General features: G+C 35.7%; 1 protein-coding gene across 4 annotated transcripts in view; it reads right to left on the reverse strand.

The window, feature by feature from the left end:
* GABRB2 (gamma-aminobutyric acid type A receptor subunit beta2) overlaps positions 1 to 24,812 on the reverse strand; it is a 206,469-nt gene that overhangs the window by 179,996 nt on the left and 1,661 nt on the right. For 3 of the 4 annotated variants that reach the window (XM_019740757.3, XM_019740765.3, XM_074313868.2), the window contains exons 2-4: positions 24,547 to 24,775; positions 24,301 to 24,392; positions 23,231 to 23,298 (exon numbers count right to left, since the gene is read on the reverse strand). In XM_019740757.3, the coding sequence (XP_019596316.1) occupies positions 23,231 to 23,298; positions 24,301 to 24,392; positions 24,547 to 24,623 (237 nt within the window). In that variant the 5' untranslated portion in view covers positions 24,624 to 24,775. Of the gene's footprint in view, positions 1 to 23,230; positions 23,299 to 23,408; positions 23,565 to 24,300; positions 24,393 to 24,546; positions 24,776 to 24,812 lie in introns of those variants that run through there. The other variant, XM_074313869.2, reaches the window with a different exon arrangement.

Consider the following 24,812-nt stretch of genomic DNA (forward strand, 5'->3'; position numbering starts at 1 on the left):
TATGTTCCATTTACCTAAGAAACAATCTGTAAAACAGATCTTTTTAATTTGGAAAATGAATGAATATATTATTGTGCACAAGTGTAGCTGTGAGAAACTCAATTTTACTAGAGATTTTTCTGTTTTTATTATTTTCTGAGCACTTTAATTAGCTAAACAAAATATTTAAGTTCTGGTATGCTTGGCATATCCCATTAATTCCACACTGGATTTAAGTTCCTTTAAACGTTACTGATTTTTAATTACCATGCAAATGTATTAACTAAGCTTCTTAGAGCTAAAGGTTAGAAGCGCATGCAGAAGAGCTGATAAAGGAGTTTGCCTTTTTCCTGTTGGTAACAAAAACAACTTAAAAATTTCTCCTCTGTGCCTGGAACTCTTTAAGATTATTTGCAATACACTAAAAACGTAATTCTCAAATACCTTCATGAGAAACCCAAAACATATTCATTTTATAGGTAAAAAAAACATGTTCAGTGTCAGTTTATAGAATAATCAACAGGTGTCAAAAACTGACATTGTAATGTAGGGGAAAAAAAGAAAAACAAAAAAAAGAATAGAACATGCCGCACTAGAAAGGTGAGGGAGTCAGTGGTGACTCACCGGGCATGAAAATGTTGGCCCAATTCGTTGGCAGCTTTTCTGCCCACTACTTCTGGAGCTTCGTGAAGAGGCAACTGCTTTAGAAAATGAGCACCAACTTTGGAATGTCGCTGGCAAGACTCTGAGTTTTAACGTAGCATTTACCAGTGGAGTTGTCATGTGTATTGTATATTACCTCCCATTCTCACTTTCCTCATCTGCAAGATAATACTGACTAGCATAACCTACACATAATAGGACTTAAATAAGTTAATATATAATTTATTATCACCAATTATTCTTAACTCCTTTGCCATATATATTGCTCAATACTTTAGATAATGTTTAAAGTTCAATATAATTAATACTTAATATAGTTTAGTATTTATTGAGTGTAAAATGCTAAGAGCTTTACAAAGATTCTTTCATTTAATCTTCCCAACAACCTCATGAGGAAGATATCATTATCCCTGCTTTGAAGATAAGGAAGCTGAGTCAGCCTTGGTTTCATAGTTGGTAAGCGATTGCCTGACTTCTAAACTCCCATTCTTAACCACTGTGGATTCTGTGGTTTCTGCAAAAGACACATGATTTCATCACAGCAACCAGAGGTAATAACTTCTGTGTCCAAATTATGAAAGAGAAAGGTAAACATAAGAAAGGCAATGAAACTTCTTCAAACACACCTTATTAATAAGGGATCAAACTGAAATTCAGCTACTTTCTATAACTTCAAGAGCAATGCTGTTTCTGATATGTCACTCTCTTCTGGTATAGGTAATACAGGATTTACAAAGAAAGAGAAGACCTGATTCTTGTTTTTGAGGAAGATTTCAACACGATGGTTTTTATTCTTGGAAATGCTGCTGTCCAGCACATTTCACCAAATATTCTTACTGAGAAATTGCAAATGTACTTTCTCCAATTATTGGTTTGCTCAACCGATGCTCAAATGATCAAAACAAAAAGGCACAATGGACTGCTATCAACAGCCCAGGTGACAAAGACAAGGACAGAAATGTAGCTCTGACTCAAGGAACTGAAAAACACTGTCACTCACTTCTATTAGTTCCTAGGCGTTGATGTGTCTCTACTTTTGTTTCCAGGAACCATCATACTTATGAAGGCATCTCACCTCATCTCACTTAGTAAACATGTCACCTTTCTCATGTCTATAAAGCAGCATCGATTTTTCAGAATCGATGGTCACACATACACATTTTTATGTCTGTACTATTCATCCTCATTGTGGGCTGGAAGAAAACTTGGGAGGAGGGATTGATGTAGACATCCTCTCCAGATACGCAGTGTAGTATGGCTGGGCATTGCAGCAATTGTAGTGGCCTCTCCACTCAGGCTGCCCAAAACGGGTCATCATAAGTCATAAAATCGTGCCTTAAAATCACAAGGGTCTGTTTATAGGGCTGAGTCTAATGAACATATCCTACCTAAATTTTGGTAATAAGGAAGGAGGTTCAACTGAAATAACTCATAGATGACAAAGTAAAACTGAAAATTTGTTCATGAGAGAACACTGTGGTCAATTTGAGGAAATCGACTTCAGCCACCTTTCTGCACCGCCTGGGAAAAGCTTATTATTTTCTCAATATTTCATACAAAATTAAAAGTATGAATAAAAATAATCCCTTTGAAAATAGCAGTTCCTCATCTAGATAAAGACCAATGACCTAAACAGTAAGTTATAAGGAAAATAAAGACCAAGGTTTAATCCACGTCTAAAAAAAGTGCCTCATACAGATACCTGCAGTTGTTAACTTTCACCATAACTTAACTGAAAATCAGGCAGTGAGAATTGAATTCTAATGTTTTTAAACACTGCATTGCGCAGAAACCAAAGATGGCTAGAAGGTGCTCTAAATATGACCCACATAACAGAGAGGTGTCCTGATTCATGCAGGATAATAAAAGAGACACCAATAAAGTCACTGGGTATTTTGAGAAGAGATCTTAAAGCATGCACATTACTTTCCAATGTAAAAATAAAGGCCTACTACAAACCATAATATATAAATTAAATCAGAATTCTTTGTGTCATACCTATAACACAAGCTATTGACCTAAACTCAAACATTAGTATTTTAGTTAGAAGTGGAATTTATTAACTCCTGAAACAAATTTCTCTGGAAAGCAGTAGTGGTGCTTTTTTCAGCACTGACTGTCATCACAACTACCTTTGAGTTTTATAAGGTTAACAAAGAACAGGAGGTAGCTTCAGGGCAGAATTTATGAAGTGGTAATGAACACGTTCTGATGGCCATATCAGAGTGTGTAAAGAAAGGTTACGTTTGGATGTTGGATGTCGCTATTTTGAAAACGGCTCTCCCCTTTCACACATACTAGAAAAGAAATGAATAGGCAGGTCAGAAGTTCCCTTTTGGAGACCATGAGCCACAGCTGAACTGATAACACCTTGAAAAGAGAATAGAAATCGAGCCGTGCACACGTAAAGCCTCTCAGAGTGCACTCACCAGATGTTCATTTCAATTATCTTGCAATTCAAAACTGCTTTGCTTGGAAGTACATTGATTATATTTGGCCTACACTCAGGTATCGCCCCTTGTTTGAACAGGAACAGATTTTCCAGAACCCACCGATAAATTTATGCAGGAAGCCTTACGGAGCTCTCCTCTAAGTCCCTATTCTGAGAATCATCCACACTGAAAGGTGGCCACCCAATCTCTGCTGATAAAGGGAAAAATCAGTGAAACCTCATGTTGAAACCTTTAGTTTTCATCAAATTTCAACATAGAAATGTTTTCATATTAAAGAAGTTGATTATTTTTAAAGAATCTTGTTACATGTAAGTCTCTTTAAAGATTGAGGCATTAACTGAAATATACAATCAATAAATGGTTCACAATTTCTAAAGAAATGCATATTAAAAGAACAGGCTATATTCAGAAAGATCCCAGTGACATTTTTATGGGAAACTAAAATAAAAAAATAAAAAATAATATCCCAATTTAAGAAGACAAAAAAAAAGATATAAAATGAACAAAGGTGAGGAAAGATAAAATCTGCAAGTCATTCTGCAGTTTCGTTTTTGAATCTACAAATCTCATGATATAAAAAGTCTAAAAAATCTTTCCAACAAGCAAAGCAAGATCAGAGTGGAATAGAAAATACATTTGATTTTTCAAGTGACATGGTCATATTTTTTCTTTATAGTTCTCTTTTCCAATGTTGGTTTTCCCTCTTTTGCCAATGTTGATATTAGATTTTTGCATTAAGAGTGAACATAAAATGGGCCATAGCTACTTCTTTTTAGGATAATTTACCATCAAGTGAAGTGTAAGGCCATTAAATGTAAGAGGAAAAAGTTCATAGTAACTTTTAAATATATAACCATACTTCCCATCTGGCCATGAGATTATGTGAGTTGTATAATTAGGACGGATTTCTGTGCTGCCTCCATTGGTATGTATAGACGGATGGCTTGTAAAAGCTGGATGTGAGAGTACTGTCTTGTGTTACTTATAACCTTGAATACTTAACTGATAGCTCTTTCATCAAAAAAAAAAAAAAAAAGGGATTCAGACTGAGTGAACTGTAAAATGACTTTCTGCTTTGCTAATTTTTATTCATACACTTTAATTTACCAAGAACTTCATGAAACTATGCAGGTATGAAATGAAAGGATCCTTTTACTTTCGTTTGTTCAAATTCTTAATATTCAGTTACCAACTGTCCACTATTTCTTCTCTTTTTTGCATAACTACTTTGAGAAGACTCTCTTTTGACATAATGTGATAGCAATGTTCACATGTATCAAAGTTGAATTTTAATGAATGCTTTCTCTGCACAGGAAGTAGCTTAAAAATTAAATTATCATATTTAATCTTCAATCAAATCCAGGGAGAGATTTACCTCATTGTACAGATGAGAAAACAGAGGCTCGGAAATTAACTTGCCTAAGTTCACACGTGCTTGAGATGTTAATGCAGTCAGTCTGTGTCCAGCCCATACATTGGAAACGTGTTCACAAGAATGCATGCATCCTACGGGAGCTGGTACCCTGGCAAATGTCAGGGGGCAAGCTCTGTTGTTTCAGTATGCATTCTAGGACTGTGGATAAAGCTTATTTGCCTTTGTGAAATGAACAAAAAAGGACCATGGGTGAACTCCTCATCACAGCTAGCCACGTCAGACCTCAACAATCAATAAAGCTTGCCAAACAATCAATAGCTACTACAACACAACTGCCTCAGAAAACACATATAACAAATCATATTTACTGATTTGGGGGGATTGTCTGCAGGAAGTTTACTTTGTTGGCTGTGACTAGGAACATCTATGATTTACGATGCTTGATTAAATGTGCCAATCCTTCAAACCTAGACCAATTCTCCTGGGGAAAGAAAAGCTGGAGGATCATTGGTTTTAGTGTTTTCCTGAGATTACCCAGGACATTAAAACGAAATGATGCTTAGCATGTCCAAGCTGCTCCTTCTGGATTAACTATTGGGTTTATTAACGCTTTAAAAGAATGTCTTTGGTGACTGGTCCAAATATTTTATCCATGGTCAAAAAAAATCATCTATCACTCTTTCTTACTACCTTAAAAAATATTTTCCTTGATTATATGTCCACTAACTAGTCTGCTTCCTGAATTAGTAAGTAGAACACTGAATTTTAGTCTGTAAAATCAGGATTCCACTATTTAGCTAACCATATGATTTAGTATTAATAAGTCACTAAACATCTCTGGATTTTATTTTTGAAAAAGAGAAAGAACAAGAGGAAGAGAGGGAAGGATGGAAATACAGATGCTTGTTATGTTCACTTCCCAGAAATGGTGGGAGGATCCAATGAGGTAAATTATATCAAAGTGCTTTTAAAATTCTCAAATGTGGTAAACATGTTAGTATTGGAATTATCATTGTTTGAAGTATTTACACTCAATCAGGAAATAACCTGGATAGCACATAATAAAGTTGAAAAAAAGAGAGAGAAAAAGAGAAAAAGATGGGTCATAATGCATGTTGAAAGACTGTATCTAAACCAAACTATAGAGGTTGAGATATGAGCAACTTGGGACGTCACAGTCATAGATTTCTGTCTTGGCAAAGCAGGTAAATCAAATTTTGAAGGTAGGAAGGGACGTGTATTCTTAACATTTGTATTTTATTTTACTATTTTTCACACTCTTCGAATGACCTTGGCAACTACTTTCAAATGCATCAGAGAAGACTGAGCTGCCTTTCTAGCATTAATAAGCTAAAACAGGTTATTTTATTTTCCTCTATCGTAGCAGCAGAATGGAAGCTATCAAGCCTGTTGTAGGGCATGTGCATTTCCTGAGGTAAAATTCCATGCTATTTCCCATAAGAATGGTGCCGTTTTCCATATATGAACCTTGAATCTTTGTCTTTTGAAAATAAAGCTTTTGTGAGACTCAGCTACATTTAATAGCTGTTACACATGTTTAAGATTAGACACATTTGAGTCGAAAGAAAATGAACTCTGTAAAGAGCTGAGAGCAGAGTTGGTGTTTTCATTTTGGTTTCTCAACAAAATTCTTCTCACACATATTAGTATACCTGAATATTAGCATCTGTCAACTTCATTGCCGACTCCTGCAGACAGATACCTATCTTGGGACAATGATGCTTCTAAAGCTCTACAGAATTAGCAAAGTGCTTATTCTGCAAAATGATTTCAAAATATTCAGTTGGATGGAAGCAAACTTTCTGATAAACCACACAACTACTGTTTGTCAGCTTTTTTCTGGCCTAATAAGCAATGCTGTCTTTTTTAATTTTTCTCTCTTTCTTACTAACTTCGTTTCAAATTTAACAATTTAAAAATAAAAATGTCTGCCTTTTTTTTCTCTGTTTTTTTTTCTTTTCTTTTAAGAATCGAAAACTCAGAATTTCATAACTGGAACAGATATGTTAACCCAATCCTTTCCTCCCTTCCACACACTCAGAATTGTGACTATGGTCCAGAAAAGAAAAAGGAAAAAAAAATAAAACACCTGAGATAACATGCTGGTGGGTAGGTGAATCAGATTTAGGATTTAGGTCTTCTGAATCCTAGCCTAATGCCCTAAGATTCCTTTCTAGCACAGATTCTACCACTAAGCTTCTTTGACAATTCCATGACCATGTGCTCTTCAGGATGTTACCCTTGATTTGTCAACATCTGATTTGGTGTCCACTCTGTATAAACTGAAGTCATGAATGTCTCAGAGGTCTTGTGGCATTACACAAAATTAAGTTTCTCTGTGTGTATAATATTGTTCATAAATATTATTGAGATTTATTATGTGCAAAGAACTTTACTAAGCCTTCTATGTAGAGTGAATCATTTAATTTTTAGAATCATCTTTTGAGGCTGATACTATTATTATTCCTATTCAACAGAGAAGAAAGCGATGATTTAATTAATTCAGTAATTTGGGCCACATTACACAGCTCATAAGAAGAGCCAAGATGCCATGGTCCAGATCTTCAACTACTGCGTAATGCTATCAGTGTTTATAAAAACATCAAAGCAAAACCATTTTTTCATAAGTAAACTTGCCTTTATCAGTTTTAAGAAAGTGAATTTCTGCCAGTTGGAGAATTAACAACCAAATGTATTTAGTTCTAATCACACAATAAAAAAACAGAATGTGTTTCATTCTGTTTTTTAAATACATTTCAACCTATTTGAAAGTCATTCGATATTAATAAAGATGTACAGGATTAAATTTAAACCTTGGCTTTACTTATCTGATAGCCTAAATTAGTTCATTGTTAATCTGCCTGCTCATCTTACATCTGAAGCAGTATGGCATTTGCATTAGCTGTTACGTCACAATCATTACACTGCATTTTATGTACAGTCTGGTACCCCTGTTTAGCGTTGCTCTTTGGTTTAGTTTTGAATCCTAGCCATAATTCCAGTGTACAAACTTCAGAAAGGAATAAGAACTGCCTAAATATGTCAAGCTGGGAAGCATTCTCTGAAAAGTTCTGCACATCCTACTGTCACCTCCTTCAACGTACAGATCCTTATATAACTGCAGGACTCCGGTGATAAGGCTGTACTAGGATTTCCAGAGCAAATTCTGAAAATCAACTGAAATACCCTTGAATGAAAACTGTAGATTGAGTGTAAGCGATGATAAAAACTTCTGAACAGAACTATGATTTTGTTGTGCTACAACTTCTTGGGGAGCAAGAAATACTAATAAAAGGAATTATAAATTATTCTATCATTAGTTTAATTCAGCTATTATGTAACTTCCATGAGTCAGACCCTTTTTTGAGCTAAAGCTGGCTATGGTTGGAATAGTCAAGTAAAGAAACATGGCCGTGACCTCAAGAAACATAGTCTGATGGGCTATGGCATTATTTCTTCAGTAGAGCAAAACTTTTAAGGACCAAGAGTAGAAAATACTGTCTTCCTTCTAATTCTTATATTAATCAAAATATTAATTTTCTCAAAAGCATCCATCCATTATTAGGTCAGAAAACTTCACAATTTACTACAAAGCAAACTGAACATAAGTTACTACACCTCCCTTGAAAAAAAACAAAACAAACAAAAAACAAAAAACAACTGAAAAAACTATAATAGTTGAAGAGCAAATCTAAGAATAATTAATGGACAAAGAGCCTCACATTATTTTCTGTAACTCTTCCAATTTTAATCCCAAATATCTTTTCCTTTTAATGCTTTTCCTAATTTTAATAAAAATGTATTTCCCCATGAAAGCATACCTTCAACATATTCTCACTTAATTTGAATCATCTCTTATTCAAGGAAAGGCCTAACAGATAAACAAGCAAGAAAACTAAGTAATGATATACAATTCCATGTGCTCTATCTTCCATAGGTTTATATATGGAGTATGTACTTTATATTTCATGCCATATTTGTTGTCCTAAAACAAAGGTCAGAAAATTTTTTTCCCTATAATTACAGTACAGTAAATATTTTGGACTTGTCAGGCCTTATAGTCTCTGCCGTAACCACTCAAGTCTGCCTTTATAGTGCAAAAAGCAGATACGGATGATATGTAACCAGATGGGCATGGGTCTGTTCCAATAAAAGTTTATTTATAAAAGCAGGCACCCAGCCATATTTGGTTTACTCCTGCTCTAAAATATCAATAATCTTTTGGCCAACACTAGCTGAATAGAGATGAGCACAATCATCAAAAGTATGTCTCATTAAAATTCAGTTTGAAAAATAAAATATTCTAAACTGTATCTATGAAGATAAAATTTTATAATTATCCTTATAAAGGGAAATAAATCTATAGATCATTAAGAATCAAATTCCCTTTTAACTGTGCTGTAGTCAGTATTCTATTTACAGTAGTACTATATCTGTTCTTTTTTTAGTGAAAACACAGAACCTAGACACAGTTGTCAAAAGACCAAACCACTTTTGATATATCAATCAGAAGTCTGAATTCATTGAAATCCAGTATATCAATACTTTAATACAAAACATTCATCAAACATACGCGTTTCATTCTGCATGTAAAAATATATATTCAGTAAATGCATGCAAAATAGCATGGGATTCTAGCTTTTTTATAGTTTGTCTATATCTAATTACACGAAACACATTTTCCCATTCAAGGATGTAATCTTTTAAAGTTGATGCATGTGGTATTGCTATTTCACATTATATCTCAGTGTCCTATGTATCTAATTTAAGTTTACCAGTATTAAATAATTGAACCTGAGGATAACAAGCACGTAAACAGGAAAAAAAATAACCATTTTATGGTTATATATGTATGTGTGGTGTGTGTATGTAGTGTGTGTGTGTGTGTCTATGTAGGCACATGACAACCAAATACTATTATGTTGACAATGCTGGGCTGGTTTACAGTAATTCTTTCTTCCTGCAACTTCTGAACTTTTGGCTTTTTTTCTCAAAGACACAACTGGCTTAATCAAAAGTTACAATTCAACTGAAGAGTCACTAAATCCCCTAAAATGTATATAGCATATTTTCGCTATACTTTTGTAACACATATTGAGATATTTTCTAGAAATCTCAAAGTTCATGCACAACTAAACCATTCTCAGCTGAAGATGGTAATTTGCTTTACTGGACAGTTAGAACTGACAAGTCAACGCATTTGAAACGATCAAACCAATTATGAATTTAGAGTACCATCATGGGAGAGTTTTCATGGTTCTCAATATTCTGGTGATCAAGGCCCTGGATAAAAGTCATCATCATATTTATTATTGAATCCAGCTAACTCGTCACTGTGAAATAGGTACTTGTGGCAATAGTCGCACACAGTGTATCAGTTATACTATTTTATTCTCTGGCTGTAACTGTTCTCAACAGGAAATCATCCTCTTCAACTATTTGTAATTAAACTATTGATACTTCAAGTAATGGACACCAGAGATTATTGGTGGAGCACGTGATGATGATTTGACTTGCTACATCCAAAAAAGTTTTCATATTTTCATAAGGTTTATAACATGCAAGAGAAAAATGGGATACATTAATCAGAGACTATTGTTTTAAATCTAAATGTTACTCACTAAGGTTATAGAAATAGGACTCTTGAAGGTTATAAGCCCTCAGTGGTAACTCATGTTGGTTCCATGGAACCAAGTAAATGAGTCCTATATGGTAGAAGATTGAAATTGAAATAAAATAATCATTTTAAAATGTTTAAATGTATTAGGACTGTCATAAGCTGCAAAATGGTGCATAATGTTTCTACAAATACATTTCAAATACGTTAGTGATACGCAAGGCACCCTCGTGCATAAGTGAAATGCAATTGGTACCCTGAGTTACAAAATTAAAAGATGCCCCTTTTCAAATGTATATATGGCATTTGCTCTTTTGGCCAAGAATCAAAAATAATCATTGGATATAAAAACCCCATTTGTAATAACCATAAAAAACTGTACAGTAGTGAAGAATAAATTTAACAAGAATTATGCAAGACTCACGTAGAGAAAACTGTAAAATTTTACTGAAGAACATCAACAATATGTATAAATGGAGAAAAAATAGTATGTTCTTCAATAGGAAAAACCAATACTGTTGAGAAGTAATGTCCTTCCAAATTCCTCAATGAATTTAAATTGCATTACAACCAAAATACTAGACTTTTTTAACTTGCCAAAACTGAAAGATTATAAAAAACATAAGTATTTCATAAGTGGTTAAGTATAATTAAGTAGAAACCTAATGAGGGTAAATTTGGGTTGATATTTAGAACTGTAATAATTAAAACCATATGGGGCTGGCACAAAAATATGGAAAGTATTAATGAGGCAAGTTATAGCATAAAATCAAAGACCTGAGGACATAGTGATTTTCTGAATAATAAAGACAACATTTCATATCCTGAAGGAAAAGTTAGATTACTTAATTAAATGTTATTGTGACAGCTGTCTAAACCTACCTATCTATCTCTCCCCTATCTATGTATATTCAGAACTTACTCTAATACATGTATACATCTCAAATGGATTCAATATTCATATGAAAAAAAAATAAAACACTGAAAGATCAGTTGAACTTTTTAAAAAAATTCTTGAGGTGAACAAGACTATTTGAAGTCTGAAAACCAAAGTCAAAAACCGTAACATATTTTAGTACATACAAATATAATCTTCTGAACACTAAATCATATTCCTCACAAAGTTATTGCACAAGAAAATATGTTTGCAATATATGGCATAGTGTTAATTGTCTTAATATACAGGATTCTACAACAAATAAGAAAAAATAGTTCTCCAATAAAAATCAATAAATGACATGAAATGGCAAGACAGAGAGAAGGAATATAAATGACCTATAAACCCAACAAGGTATTTGAGACAGTTACCTGAAAATAAATAATAATAATAATAAAAGAAAATTACCAATATCACATAGCAGATTAGCAAATGTAGAAAGAAGGAATATACTGAGGGAGATACCCAGGACTGGTTTGTGTGTGCAATGGAACTTGCATACACTGGCGGTATGAACATAAATTAGCTCTTTTTTAAAGTATAGATTTGTAAAATGTTTAAAGGTCTAAAATGTACAAGCTCTGATTTCCAGTAATCTCATTTCTAAGAATTTATCAGGGGAAATAATTTTACAATTCCATCAATGACATACAGGACTGTTTAATATAATTTAGTTCACAATAATAAAAATCCCCCGAATAATGATAATGACCATCAACAGAGAATTGATTTAATAAATATGGTACAGCCATACAATCAAATTCTATGCAACCATCAGTATTATGCTGTAGAAAAATTTAGGTGGCACCAAAAGGTGTTCACAAAATGTTAAGTACAGAGATCAGTATAAAACATGGTAATTCTATTTCATGTGCATGTATGTGAATTCCCAAGAAGTCTGGAGATTTAGTGATTATTTTGCTAATGGTATTTATTTATGGGTGATGACATTAATAAAAATCTTCACTTTTCATTAAAGTTTACTATATTAATGATTTTTCTATAATAGGCAGAAATAATAACAAATCAGAGTTAAAAATCACAGAATTTTAAGAAAATTATATGACAGACAAATTCACCTGCTTTACATAACAAGTAGCTGAAAGTTACCTTATACCTTTCATTTAATTTCCTCAATTTCCAAATATAGGAACTGTGGAGAAGAATTTAAGAAATGTGTACAAGGTTTTATCATTGGTGACAAATTCAGGACAAATCCATAACTTCCTAGAACCTGCTTTTGAAACAAATACTGACCTTACTAACCTTTAAGCAATTATTATAGAAATAATCTCTTAAAAATTCAATAGCATATTTTAGTACAAGGACTGCTCACTTTCAGAAGAAATACAGAGCTCAGTAGTTATTTTAAATTTACACACACACACACACACACACACACACCTGGCCTAATTTTACCCTTAATTTTTTATTAATCCTTAGTTGTTTATTTGATAAAGTAGAAAAAGAATAAAATACATAGAAGTATTTTGTTTGAGCCACATTATTTTCTCCAAACTTGAGGCACACAAATCTTTTGGACTGACCTTGAAATACATTGCAATTATTGTTTCACACAAATAATCATCATCATTTTACCGAGTATTCTGAGATAGGTACTACCTCATTAAACTAACAAGATATGAAGGGCTAACATTTTTTTGGTTCTAAAAGTCTCTCATAAAATTTAATCAAAACTTAATTTTGCTATTAATTCTCTGGATTACCATATACTTTTTTCAGAGTAGAGTTTTGTTTTGATCAAGAACTGAATTCATACCCCAGTGATGAAAAATTGTTTATAACCACGAAAAAAAGCAAATCATAATCTTCAACTTATCCACAAACCCTAATGATGCTGAAACAGTGATAATTACTATTCTAATTGATCTGCAAATGACTTAGGTTGTCCACTTTTGCATATTACAAGTATTATTCTTTCTGTTGTATTTGTTTGATTTTTGTAGCTCCCAAAGTCATCTGGGAAGCTGGAATGTGGATTATTAACAATCATCCTGAGAAACTATAATGGAGGCAGGCCCATTCAATATTTTCAACTTCCTTTCCTTTAACTTGAGAAAAACACAAAATAAATGAAATAGAGGACAAACGGGGCTCAAATCACCATTCCAGCACTTTTTTGTTGTGAAATAATGAGGGCTGTATTGTCTCGGTTCTAATAGGTTCCAACAGAAATCTTTTAACGCCATTTACCCATCTGTAAAATGTAATGATATTTCTTATTTCATAGAGTTTTTGAGATTTAAATATGAAATCATTGAAAAATTACGTTTCATTTCATAGAAATTTCTCAATAATGGTAGTGATTTTCATAGTGTTGTTAGTTATAATAAAATATAACCCAGTTATATGTTAAAAGTATAATGTAATTTTTCAAATCCTGCTTTTCACTGACACTTTTTATTTAAAATATTTGTTTATAAACTATCAAATGACTAAAAGAACAAAGATAATCCACATGTACTTTGATATGGTTGATTCCCTATTATACAAATTCAAAAGTCCCTGATTATACACATCCTTATACGGCAAATCTTTGTTGCATATTTTATAAAATATTCATTTATACTAAGCAAAACCCACATACCATGTAAAAGGTCTTCTGCCATTTCTCATCTCATGAAAGAATATTGCAAAATCCCACCAGGATAAGAACCATATATGTCTGTCTCTCCATCTCCCTTTCTGGATCTCTCCATCTCTCTCTCTCTCTGTCTCCAAGCCCAACAGTGTAAGTAGCATTTGATATCATCAAGTTTTGTTCCTGCTATGATTGCACTATGCACTAAAACAATAATAAGACTGGATGCTCAGACCTCCAGGATTGTGGCATGTTTTTCAAATGCGAGCATAAATAATTAAGAGGTTTTTGTTTCTGTCCAAATCTGGGACTTTTACCACAGGACACATTTATAATATTTGCCACTTTGATTCAACCTCCTAAGTGAAGACAATTCCATGATAACAAATGTCCACCTATGTGGTCTATGGAGTGATGATGATCACAGCTCGTTTGCTAAAATAACAAGATAAAGTCCTTTTAAATGCGGGTTTAAATGCCGGCCCATTAAATAGGTAGTTTTACGGTCTCTTAGAAAATGTGCAATTAAGATATTAAAATGATGACTGATCTTTCCAGATAACCACAGATTATCTGCCAGAAAATAGTACTTTGTAATGTTATAAAAGCAATTGGCAAAATTGTTTTATTCCGATGTCCTACAGAACAGAATTGGACCTCTAAAACCTAAGTCTAAAATAAAGCATCCAAAAAATCTGAAAGAAATAAGCAAACTTGGTTTTTCATTTAGTCTATAATTCTATAGATCTTTCATCTGTAAATTTGGCAAGTACTTATCCTGACTTTTCAAATAATAAGGGTATCACTCTCTAATGAATTCTCTTAAAAAAAATGGTTTGACACACAGGCATTCTCATGTGATTCAAGTAAACACTTATGAGCATTCTTCCAATACATAAACCGGATGCAAATTTACACAGTCTAGTGGATCAGTCCCACCAGTGTGGAAAGAGAGAGCTGGCTTAACAGTGAGTTCATGAAAGAAGAGTGATTTATACAACTGGTCAACCAGAGAACACTTCAAGAGATCTTCAGTCTATTAACTCAAACTCTCATTTGGCCAAAGAAACAGAAGTATGAATTTACAAAATAAATCTTAAAGTTTCTTTGTTAGTATGTAGATCAAAAAAAGAAAACGAACACAAAAAGTACTTAAATTTCTTTTTTTTTCTTCTTTTTTTTGGATCAGGGTGGCTTCAACAACAGTAAGTGCACAGAATGGTGATTAGATTTTACAAGTCAATAACTGGCACCTACTTACTTATATTTAAAACTTTTTCACATTTATATTTCTTATTTTATGATAGTCTTAAAAACGCCCTATAAATCATTTCACTTAAGATTAATGTTAAAAAATATTTCTCGAAAAATCTACAGTTGATGAAATATCCACACCCTCATGAAAACTGACAATTTTTAAAGATGACTTTTATATAATTTGTTTAAAAGGAAGTTGTCTGATTGTCAATACAGTTAACTTGTAGTCCTAAGAAGCAGGAAGATTTAATAATTATCTTAAAACAAATACTCTATCTTGGAGGGGATGAACAGCACATGCTCTAAAACATTACTTTTTCTATGTTGCTGCTTTAGAAGTTGGAAGGTAAGAATAAACGGGACTGTTTCAATAGAAAACAGCAATCACCTTTGACTTATCTGTATTACCAGCCCTACTATTCAATATTTTTCCCATTAGCAGAAAAATATGCAGAATAAAACAGACTTTAATTTTCCATTATTCATTGTATCCTTATTTTCATAGAAAACTCAAACCCGTGTGAAGGCTTTCACACATGCAGATTCCTGAATACCCTCCCGGACCTACTGAATCAGACTCTGGATATGCGCCCTGAAAATATGAATATTAACACTAGAATTAGATGATTCTATTGCACAGCAAAGTCTGAGAATTATTGTGAAAACCTGGTTCTCAACCTTTTTTTTTGATTTCTCTGAGAGATACTACCACTCTCCTCTCCCACCATCTGAAACACTCTTCTCTCCATCAACCCTCACCTCTCCAATCAGGGAATCAAGATTAATTCTTCTCGACTCTAGAGAGAGCTTTAGCTCCAAAGTAAAAACCATTTCATATCCCCCCACAATACAGCCTAACCAGTACCCTGCTGGTTATGCTAGCATTTGATAAACACTTGCTGGTAGCATGATATACTGTAGCCCCTCAATTACTCATTCAACAAATCATATTTGTTCATTCAATGCATATTTGTTGAACACCTACTAATTGTCAGGCTCCGTGCCAGGTACTGGGGATGCATGCAGACACTGACCATGTATTTGCACACCTCAAAATCTCTGATCTTCCTCCATGGATTATTTATGTATCGCTTTTCTAAGATACATGTAGATTTGCCAAAAAACTTCATTAAATTGTTGCCATTGTGTGAGGAGAGAAGTTATTTCATCTTCAATTGCCCAAACAATTGCTTCTAAGTTAAGACCTCTTGGCAGGTAAGTGGGTGGTAGGTGCCAAATTATACAGCAAGGAAAATGAGACTTGGCAGCAAAAATGCAGAAGGAATGTTAACAAAATGAGCATTAGCAAAAGCCAATGGGCTGAAGACACCCCGATATTTTTCCATATAAATAAGGATTGGATAATATAAACCTATTTCTCTCCTTGTTTAATAAAACATATATTTGCAAATAAAACACACAAGTGGAGCAACATGTAAACCTGGTGTTTTTATCTTTTAAAAACTCAAAACCATCTACTTTCTTATTCCTCTTTTAACCATCTGATTCAAAGTAATTTTATGTCATCCAAAAGCATAAATTGATTTTGGAAAAACTCGGTAGTATCAGGATAGAAACAGAGTACAAAGTACCTGTGTAAATGTGAGTCAAATTGATATATAAAACTTAAAAAAAAAATTCAATTTATATGTTTTTTAAATTTAGTTCGCTGTTTTGCATATGATTTGTATATTATAGTTAATGCTGTATAAGTAAAAGTAGATATGCTTCTCAAATAATCCGTAGCTAGAATTAAGACTAATAATCTATGAAATGTGTTGTTGAAATCCTTTTTGAACACAAGACACAATTGCAGTCTAGTGGGATGGCTAAGGTTGAAGAATGTGAAGTCAGTCATTGGCTAACTGTGGCCTTGATCAAGTCACTTAACTTCTCTGGGTCTCAGGTTCCTCATTTGGAAATAGGTCGCTAGTAGCCATCTCACTCTTTTTACGGAAGGATTAGATGAGATAAGGCACGTCAACATGATACCTGCACAAGTTATGGACTCAATAAGCAGTAGCTATAGTTATTTTGTCACAGTGTGTTACGATGATGGTAGAAAATGTTGGGCACTGTACGAGAGGAGGAGGAGAAGGGGAAGGAAGAGAAGGAAAAGGAAAGAACATAACAGCTTGCTAAAATTGGGTAGGAGAGTTTCTAAGCATAATTTTTTAGAGTTAAGCCTGCCTATGGTCAGTGAGTGTTCACGCCACTTTCACCATGCTTCCTGCTTCTCGGTTATCCTTCTGTGTGTCCCAAGTAACCTCATTTACCCATTCTCCACAGCGGCCAATTTTAACCTCTAATCTCAACAGAAAATGCCTCCTATGTCACAGGATACAGAGGTCGTTAATCAGGGGAGACTTTAGCTTCCTATCCAACACCCCAGCTCACTCCCCACTTTGTATGCACGACCTACGCCCTTCTCAAAGACACTCCTCCTCCAAATTATATGACTCCTTTCCTCAATTACCCGCTTCCCACTTCACTTCATATCCAAAATTTTCAAAAGTGTAGCTTCAACCACTAAAGCTCCTTTTGCTACACTTACCAATGAGCTCTGTTATTCTATCCGGGAAACATGTCTCAGAACTTATTTTGATTAATCCTTGTGGCATCTGACTGACAAGAAAAAGAAAATTCTCAAATGTCTTAAATTAAGTTACAGTGGGCCAGAGAGTGAGAGAAAGAGAACAGTTAGCCTGTTAAGAGCTGGGGGCTGGCTGACAAAAGATTGTTCACATTCCTGAATGTATGTTGGAGCTTTGAGTCTACATCTGGGCTTCTACTAGATGGGTCACCGCAATCCACATACGCAGGGACTTTCAAGATGGTTGTCTGTAACCAACCAAAAGTAGTAACTATTTCTTCCTTACTGACATGATCCAAGCAAAGAACTGCCCGTGCTTCACCTTATCCTAAACCCCTCCTATCTGCAGCCAATGTAAATTCTTTCAAAACAACTTACATCTTCTTCTCCAAAACATAATGTATAAAAGTGCTCCTCAACTCCAAGATGGCGGACATGTTGCCTCCTGCACCCGAAGCTGTTGCTGTTGGGTTTACTTTCTGTCCCAGGACCTGGTCTTTTACGTCCCACTATGAAAGGGCTTTCAGGGAGTTACCTTTTTTGTTTGTTTGTTTAATATGGTACAGCTGACCATTCACTTTTTTAAAACCTCTCTTGTGCCTCACCTTTGAAGACATTATTATCTGCAGGTTCCCCTACTAACTCTCTGCTGCTGTGTAGCTACTTTTTAATCTCCTTAGTGGGCTCCTTTTCAGTGTTCCACCACTTAAATCACAGTGCTCACCAGATTTCCATTTTTAACTGTCTTATCACATTCTGTTTTTAATTGTACCCATCCACACATTATAATAAGTAGTACCACATACATGCTGACATGTCCAAGTTCATCTGTCTAGTCATGACTCCTTACTTCACTCTAGACTTTTGGAGATTCCACATGTATAGAAAAGTCACCATTTCCCAGACTGAACTCAGCGTATGCCCATATGCCTCATCCTCACCACTCCCTTCTCAACTCGGCTGTTTTTCCTACGTTCTATTTATCAATAAATGACACCATGAGAAACCTACACTTCACCCAGTCCTGTCACTTCTACCTTGTAAATGCCCTGATTTTATATTTTCTCCTTTACATCCTTGCCTTAGTTCATCAATCCTTCCTGGATTTTTTGCAGTGGGTTTTCATCTTATTTCCCAACTTTAGGTCTTGCTCCACTTCAATCCACCCGCCACACTTCAGAAGCATTTTCCTGAAGTGTGAATTTGTTCCTGTGATTCTCCTATTTACATCCTTTCATGGGTCACAAAATTTAAACTCTTCAGCAAACCACAAAAATTGTCTTCATAATTTGATCACCACCTATGACCTTAATGCCAACGCTCACCTCCTCACTCCCTCTTCCAAATCTAGCCATTTTCAGCTACATGCAAATCTGTAATCTTACTTATTTTCTCTTTGTCTCATTCTCCTATATGCCATCGTTCTGCATAAAACATCTCCATAGACTACTAACTCCCATCTTTACCTACCTAATTTCTATGTAATACCTCAGTATTCTATATTTCCAATATTCCCAATATATTTTTTCTTTTAAAGCACATATGATCCTATATTGTGATTCTTTCTACATTTGTTGGTTTAAATAGTGAATGCCTTGAAATTTATGATTATGAATCTATGCTCTGTTTCCCCAAATATATGGTATAGTGTCTGTGAATATTAACAAATTACCGCCATAAAAACAACTACTTCACTCAATATTTGTGGCATTCTACAGGAATCAAATATCCAACAAACAATTGTATACAGTGAAAACCGCATGGGGAGAGATACAATAATTTTGTCTATGTGTATTTTATAAACATGAATTAGGAGGACAGAATAGATATGTAACACATACAGCAAGTTAAAATACCAAATAACAAATGGATGATGTAGTAGTCTACAAGAGACGAAGGAACCCATGGGAGACACAGACCATTAGGTACCCATTGGATATTCAGGAAAAGTTTTAAGGAAAAGATAAGACGTACCCTAAGGATAAGCACAGTAAAAGCCTGCAGTAGAATTAAGACTAGTGAACCCCACCTATATATTACGTTTCATGGGGTCTTGCTCACTGCTCTGTTCCTAAGGCCTAACACATGGCTGGATCATAGTAGCTGCTAAATAAGTATTTGTGTTGAATTGAATTTTAAACTTTGCAGCTGGTGATATAAGGAAACATCTGTTTTGTTTCTTTTTTTAAGGCAGTACTTTTCTCCATTCACCATTCCATAAAAAGGTAATTTGTGTATGTGTTTACTAGAACTCTTTCCTCAAAAGTGAAATACTGCTTTACTCTTTGGTTGGCAAATGTGTTGTTTCAAGATGGAGAAGAATCTGCTTTAAATGAAATCTATTTCAGTCCATAATCCTCAGAGCCAATTTTAGATCTTAAAACGCACTTTTCATCAACAATCTTAACAAAGAGATTCCTGCCAATTTAACCAAGACATCTAAAAATATTTCATTCGAAAGCCAAGCTTTCTGCTCAGGAGCAATCTAATTGAGACCATGTTCTTCCAAAGATCTTTCATTGAGCCAACCATCACCTGAGTCACATAGCTGACGAAGACAACATCATCACCCTCCTGAGTAAGAACTCACAACTGCATGCCACTTAGGAATTCCGCATTTTCCTTAGTCTGTGCTGGATTTCCAAGTTTCCTAAAACTTCTTTGTACCCAACAGAGCTATTGTAATAAACCAAACCCCAGACACACGTAACTTTGAGTTGGAAATAAACTTAACATATCCCCTTTCACTTGAAACATAAGGAAACTGAGACTTATCAGTGCCAATTACTGACCCAACCACAGTTAGGGTAGTAGCTGGAGTGGATGCCGGGTCTCTTGAGTGACAGCCTGGTGCTCAGTCTTCCATATAAGCTATGTTCATAGAACACCAGCACCTTCCACATATATCGTTTCATTAATTCTGGTGGTCACCTGAGATAGGTAACCGTGGGACTGTCACTCCCCTTTAACTGGTGAGTCACTCCCTCAGGATGACTGAGCAGCAGAAGCAGAACAAGCATCCTAGACTCCTGACTCAGTTCAGGGTTTTTCGAGCACTGCCATTTACCAGGATCATCACCGACAGGGACCTTTTTCTATTGGGACAAATGAGTCAATGACCATTTAAATGGTCTGATGCCTACCATTCTTCAGAGGAAGATTTGTTATAATAAAAGTTACAAGTATAAGAGGTTATAGGCCACAAAGAATAATAAGTAGAAACATGTATGTTAATCAATTCTGAGGTTTCATTAATCAATCAACCATTCTTTCAAAACTGAATTTAATAAAAAATCTTAATCCTTTAAGACCTGTATACGGGGCCAATATGCCATAAATATCTTCTTTTATGTAGACACCAGTGATGGAATTTCCCCTCTTTTGCTTCAAATCAAATGACCATATTTAAATAAAATAGCAATACCACAAAATTTTTCTTTGAAGGATTAACTTAAGGTCACTAAGATTGCTCGCTGAAATAAGTGTTTATTTTACAACAAGTAAAAATGTGTCTGGACAAGTCCACTTGTGTGTCAGCATTAAGCTAAGAAAGGAATCTAGCATGGGGTTTTTAACACTTGGTTCTAATCCTTAATGCTACACTACTGTCCTATTTACAACCTGACATTTGTTTTTACACTTTCAACATCCCATGATTTTTCCAGCAACAGTGAATAACCTTAAGAGACGACACTTTATCTTAGCTGGGTCTATATTTTGACTAGCAGGTCTTGGCACTGTGTCCAATTCAGATACCTTTCCAAAATGCTGCATGCCGGTAAACCTTTTAAGAAGAAAAGAACCACAACCCTCTTCTACTCTAAACAATTTGGAATATACTACATCTATGCTATTAGCTAATCTATTGCAGCGATTTCTCGTCATCTCATCATTGTCTCTTCGGATACTAAATATTTCTTAATTTTTCTATAAAATCCCCTTTTGTGACACTCCAAAGGGGAAGGTGGTAAAATAAAATTTGGGAGGTGAAAAGAGCATAAATAACCAAAAATGCAAAAGCGAGGAGTCTAATTCAATCACATGAAGAACACAGTGAACCACGCCTGATTTCTGTATCTCTGTTTTGAGCAGCATAGTGTATACTCAAGTAATTGGGACTTAGGACAGTAGCCACATTAGAACATCTTTAATTTTTTTTTTTTTTATGGTAAAACTCCAAGTACAAACTAAAATCCCTCTAACACCCCACAAAAGTGAATATTTATATATCTGGCAAATTAAATAGTATCCCAAGAAAGAAACATTCTCTACTCATGAAGGGGATTTTCAAAATGTATGGGAAATCTGTGGCTCTGAATCATTCAATATTGTCTTTAATCTGTGTTTTATATCCTAAATGGTAAAAACTTGAGCAATGATTGGAGAGTAAGAAGATACGCGTCATTAAAACATTACTGAAAGAGCTGAATATTCCCTCCAGTAGTCATGAAACGTTTCATAATCTTGTGATGCCTCAGGATTATCACCTATATTTGGACAGCGCAGAGCTGGTTATTTGAGCTTCCTTATATTTGAATTCTGGGAATATGAATATTTGCATAATGTTGAGAGTATGTCCACTACAGAGTTCTTCGGCTCTCTTGAGTTAGTAAGTGTCCTGACTTTCAAGTCCTGATGGCTGGCTCAGAAGTATTTTGCATTAAACTTTACATACTATATCCTCTTCTTTAACAGTGCATTGCATTTCTAGCCAGAACCATGGCACAACACAATCTTCTGAGAAATGTGCTGTGTGCTATCAGAATTGAAAGTAACAGTGGGACCTTACACTCAAATGTGGGCTTCTAGAAGAACTTTTCCAAAGGAGAAAACTTCAAAACCACAGAGAATAGTCACTGGAGATATGGCCTAAGTGTGGGTATCTGGGACACTAATCTGTCTTGTATGCCTGCAGTGCCCCAGCATGGACAGCAGGGGGCGCGCCTGCGTGAAGCAAACCCCCCACAAGTGTTTCCCAGTTGGAAACACCGAGGCTTTTTCTCTTAGCCCTTCCTTGCCCCAAGTCCAGGGAGGTAGTCAGTAAGGAGTGCTGTTATTCATAAATTGTAAAAGCTTAGGACATGTGGTGAATAGAACTGCAGAAGTGACGGGAGATGGCACAAAAGTCTGAGTTCCCCTTTTGAAAACAAGGGTGGTCAATTTTTATTTTATTTATTTTAGTGGTCTGGGGGCTTAAAGGAGCTAGTGAGCAACTGGGGGCAGTGCGTGCCATCAGCTGTAAAGAGGACATCTCTGAGAGCAACAAGTGGACATGAGTATCACCGGGTCATTTATTCAGCCTCTTTGCTACAGTTTAGTTTGTAGGTTACATTCTCTTGTTAAATGTCAAATCAAAACCCTCCCTTCTTTCCCGGACCCCATGCCAAACCAGAAAATCACTTGATGAAAGGGGTTTCCCATTGAATTTTAGGAAATGTGGCTTCTGCGGAGGGTCTCCTGCATGTGGCTGTGTTTTGCATGTGAATGTGTGATGCATTTTACTTGCTTTATGTCAAGTCCCAAGTATTAGAACCAAATTGGAAAAATCCCTAGGGACCAGAAAGAACGGGCTCTGAAGCCACAAACACAATGGATTCCAAAGTAAAATGCCCTGCCCTCACTCCCACTTCATACATATAGTCAGACACACCCCATTCCCACTGGCTGGGTACTTTCTCCCCCCATCCCCAAATGAAGGTCTGCAGGGACCCAGACATAAACCTCAGTACTCACCATATTGACTTCAGAAACCATGTCGATGCTGGCAATGTCAATATTCATTCCCACAGCCACTGGTGGACCTGCAAACCAAGAGGGTCAGCCACGTGATTTCTCAGAACTTCATTCATTCTTAGCAAGAGTTGTCCCCAGTCATGGGACACTCTGTCCCAAGTCCCTCCCCAGTGCTCACCCTCAAATTCTTCATGTCCCTGCTCCTTTTTTTAAAAAAAGGTGGCAGGCGCTCCTCCATGAAATGCTGTATTGAACATGCATACACATGTCCTCATGGAGGAGGGATTCCAGCTCTGTCTATATATGCAGATGTCTCAGCACAAGAATACACACAACTCACAAGAACACAGGAACTGCTCTAGCCCCAAAGAATTTAATATATTGTGTTGAAACCCTCTCCTCCTCATTCCACTCCCCCACCCCACCCCTTGCTTCTTTATGCAGGTTTTAACTCTTTGAGCTTCATAAGATTCTGAAGCAAAATTAAATGGACATATCAGGGTATCTAAAGCTGCAGCGAGAGAGGTCCTGGACGCTTCTCCCCCCTCCCACTGTCCCTATCCTCCAAGCCCCTCAGCCCTCCCTTCCCACCATGCCATGCAGGGACTGAATAATATCCAGACACCAGTCACTTTAAACCAGAGCCAGAACTCTTCCAAAGTAGGCGGGCACAGGGGTTAATGCCACTTCTCAACCAATTGTCTGCACATCTTGTCCTCAAATATGTTCATGACTGCCTTCATTAAGCCAGGTTCTCTGGGCACACCATTAACTAAACTTAAAAGATTTGTATCTGAACGAGGCAAAGACAGTGAAGCAAAGGATTTATAACAGCAATCACCAGTACACGCTAAGAGGGTCTCAATGAAAGACCATCTAAGTGCTGGATAATAACAAATCACCTTAAGTTTGGCTCAGTTTCTCAATATGGTAATACAGAGACACATTCAATAAACCACAGGCACCACGATGAGGGAGAAGGAAGACAGCGAATGCAAAGCTCCAAAGACAGCTTATAAAAAGAAAGGCTATAGCTGGGCTGTTTCTTATTTCCAAGGCAACCCCATTACCTCCAAAATCCGGTCTCAGACGTATGTCATAGCCTTTCAGGAGTCTATCCACCGTCTCTTTAACCAGTGACATATTACTAGGGTCATTGACACTAAAGAAAGAAAAGACAATAAACAGGCATCAATAAAGCAGCAAGCACAGCGTCTTCAGCATCTGATTCTCACTACAGATCCCGGCTCACAGAGGTATGCAGACAGAGCCCTTCAAAGTGAGAAAGGAAAAAGAGAAACGTTGGGCACACTTACCTCTGTGCACAGACAGCAGCGATTATTAAGGGGAATGACCAAATCCCAAAGTAGCCCTTTTTCCGGACTCTCCACATCCCTTTAGTTTTTGATGGGATTGAGGGTTTCACTGAAGAGAGGAGATCCAACTTAGTCTGCCCAGTGCAGTAATTCTAATGTGAGGCGCATGCGCACGGCGTACCAAAACATCAAAGGAGCAGCAGCGGCTGCCTGGGACCAAGCAGATTTTCTTGCAAAGGGGAAAAAAAAAAGGAAATTAAAGGGGG

The sequence above is a fragment of the Rhinolophus sinicus genome, chromosome 5, assembly GCF_057876585.1.
Source record: "Rhinolophus sinicus isolate RSI-liver-muscle chromosome 5, RSI-T2T, whole genome shotgun sequence".
In the NCBI taxonomy this organism is placed as follows: Eukaryota; Metazoa; Chordata; class Mammalia; order Chiroptera; family Rhinolophidae; genus Rhinolophus; species Rhinolophus sinicus.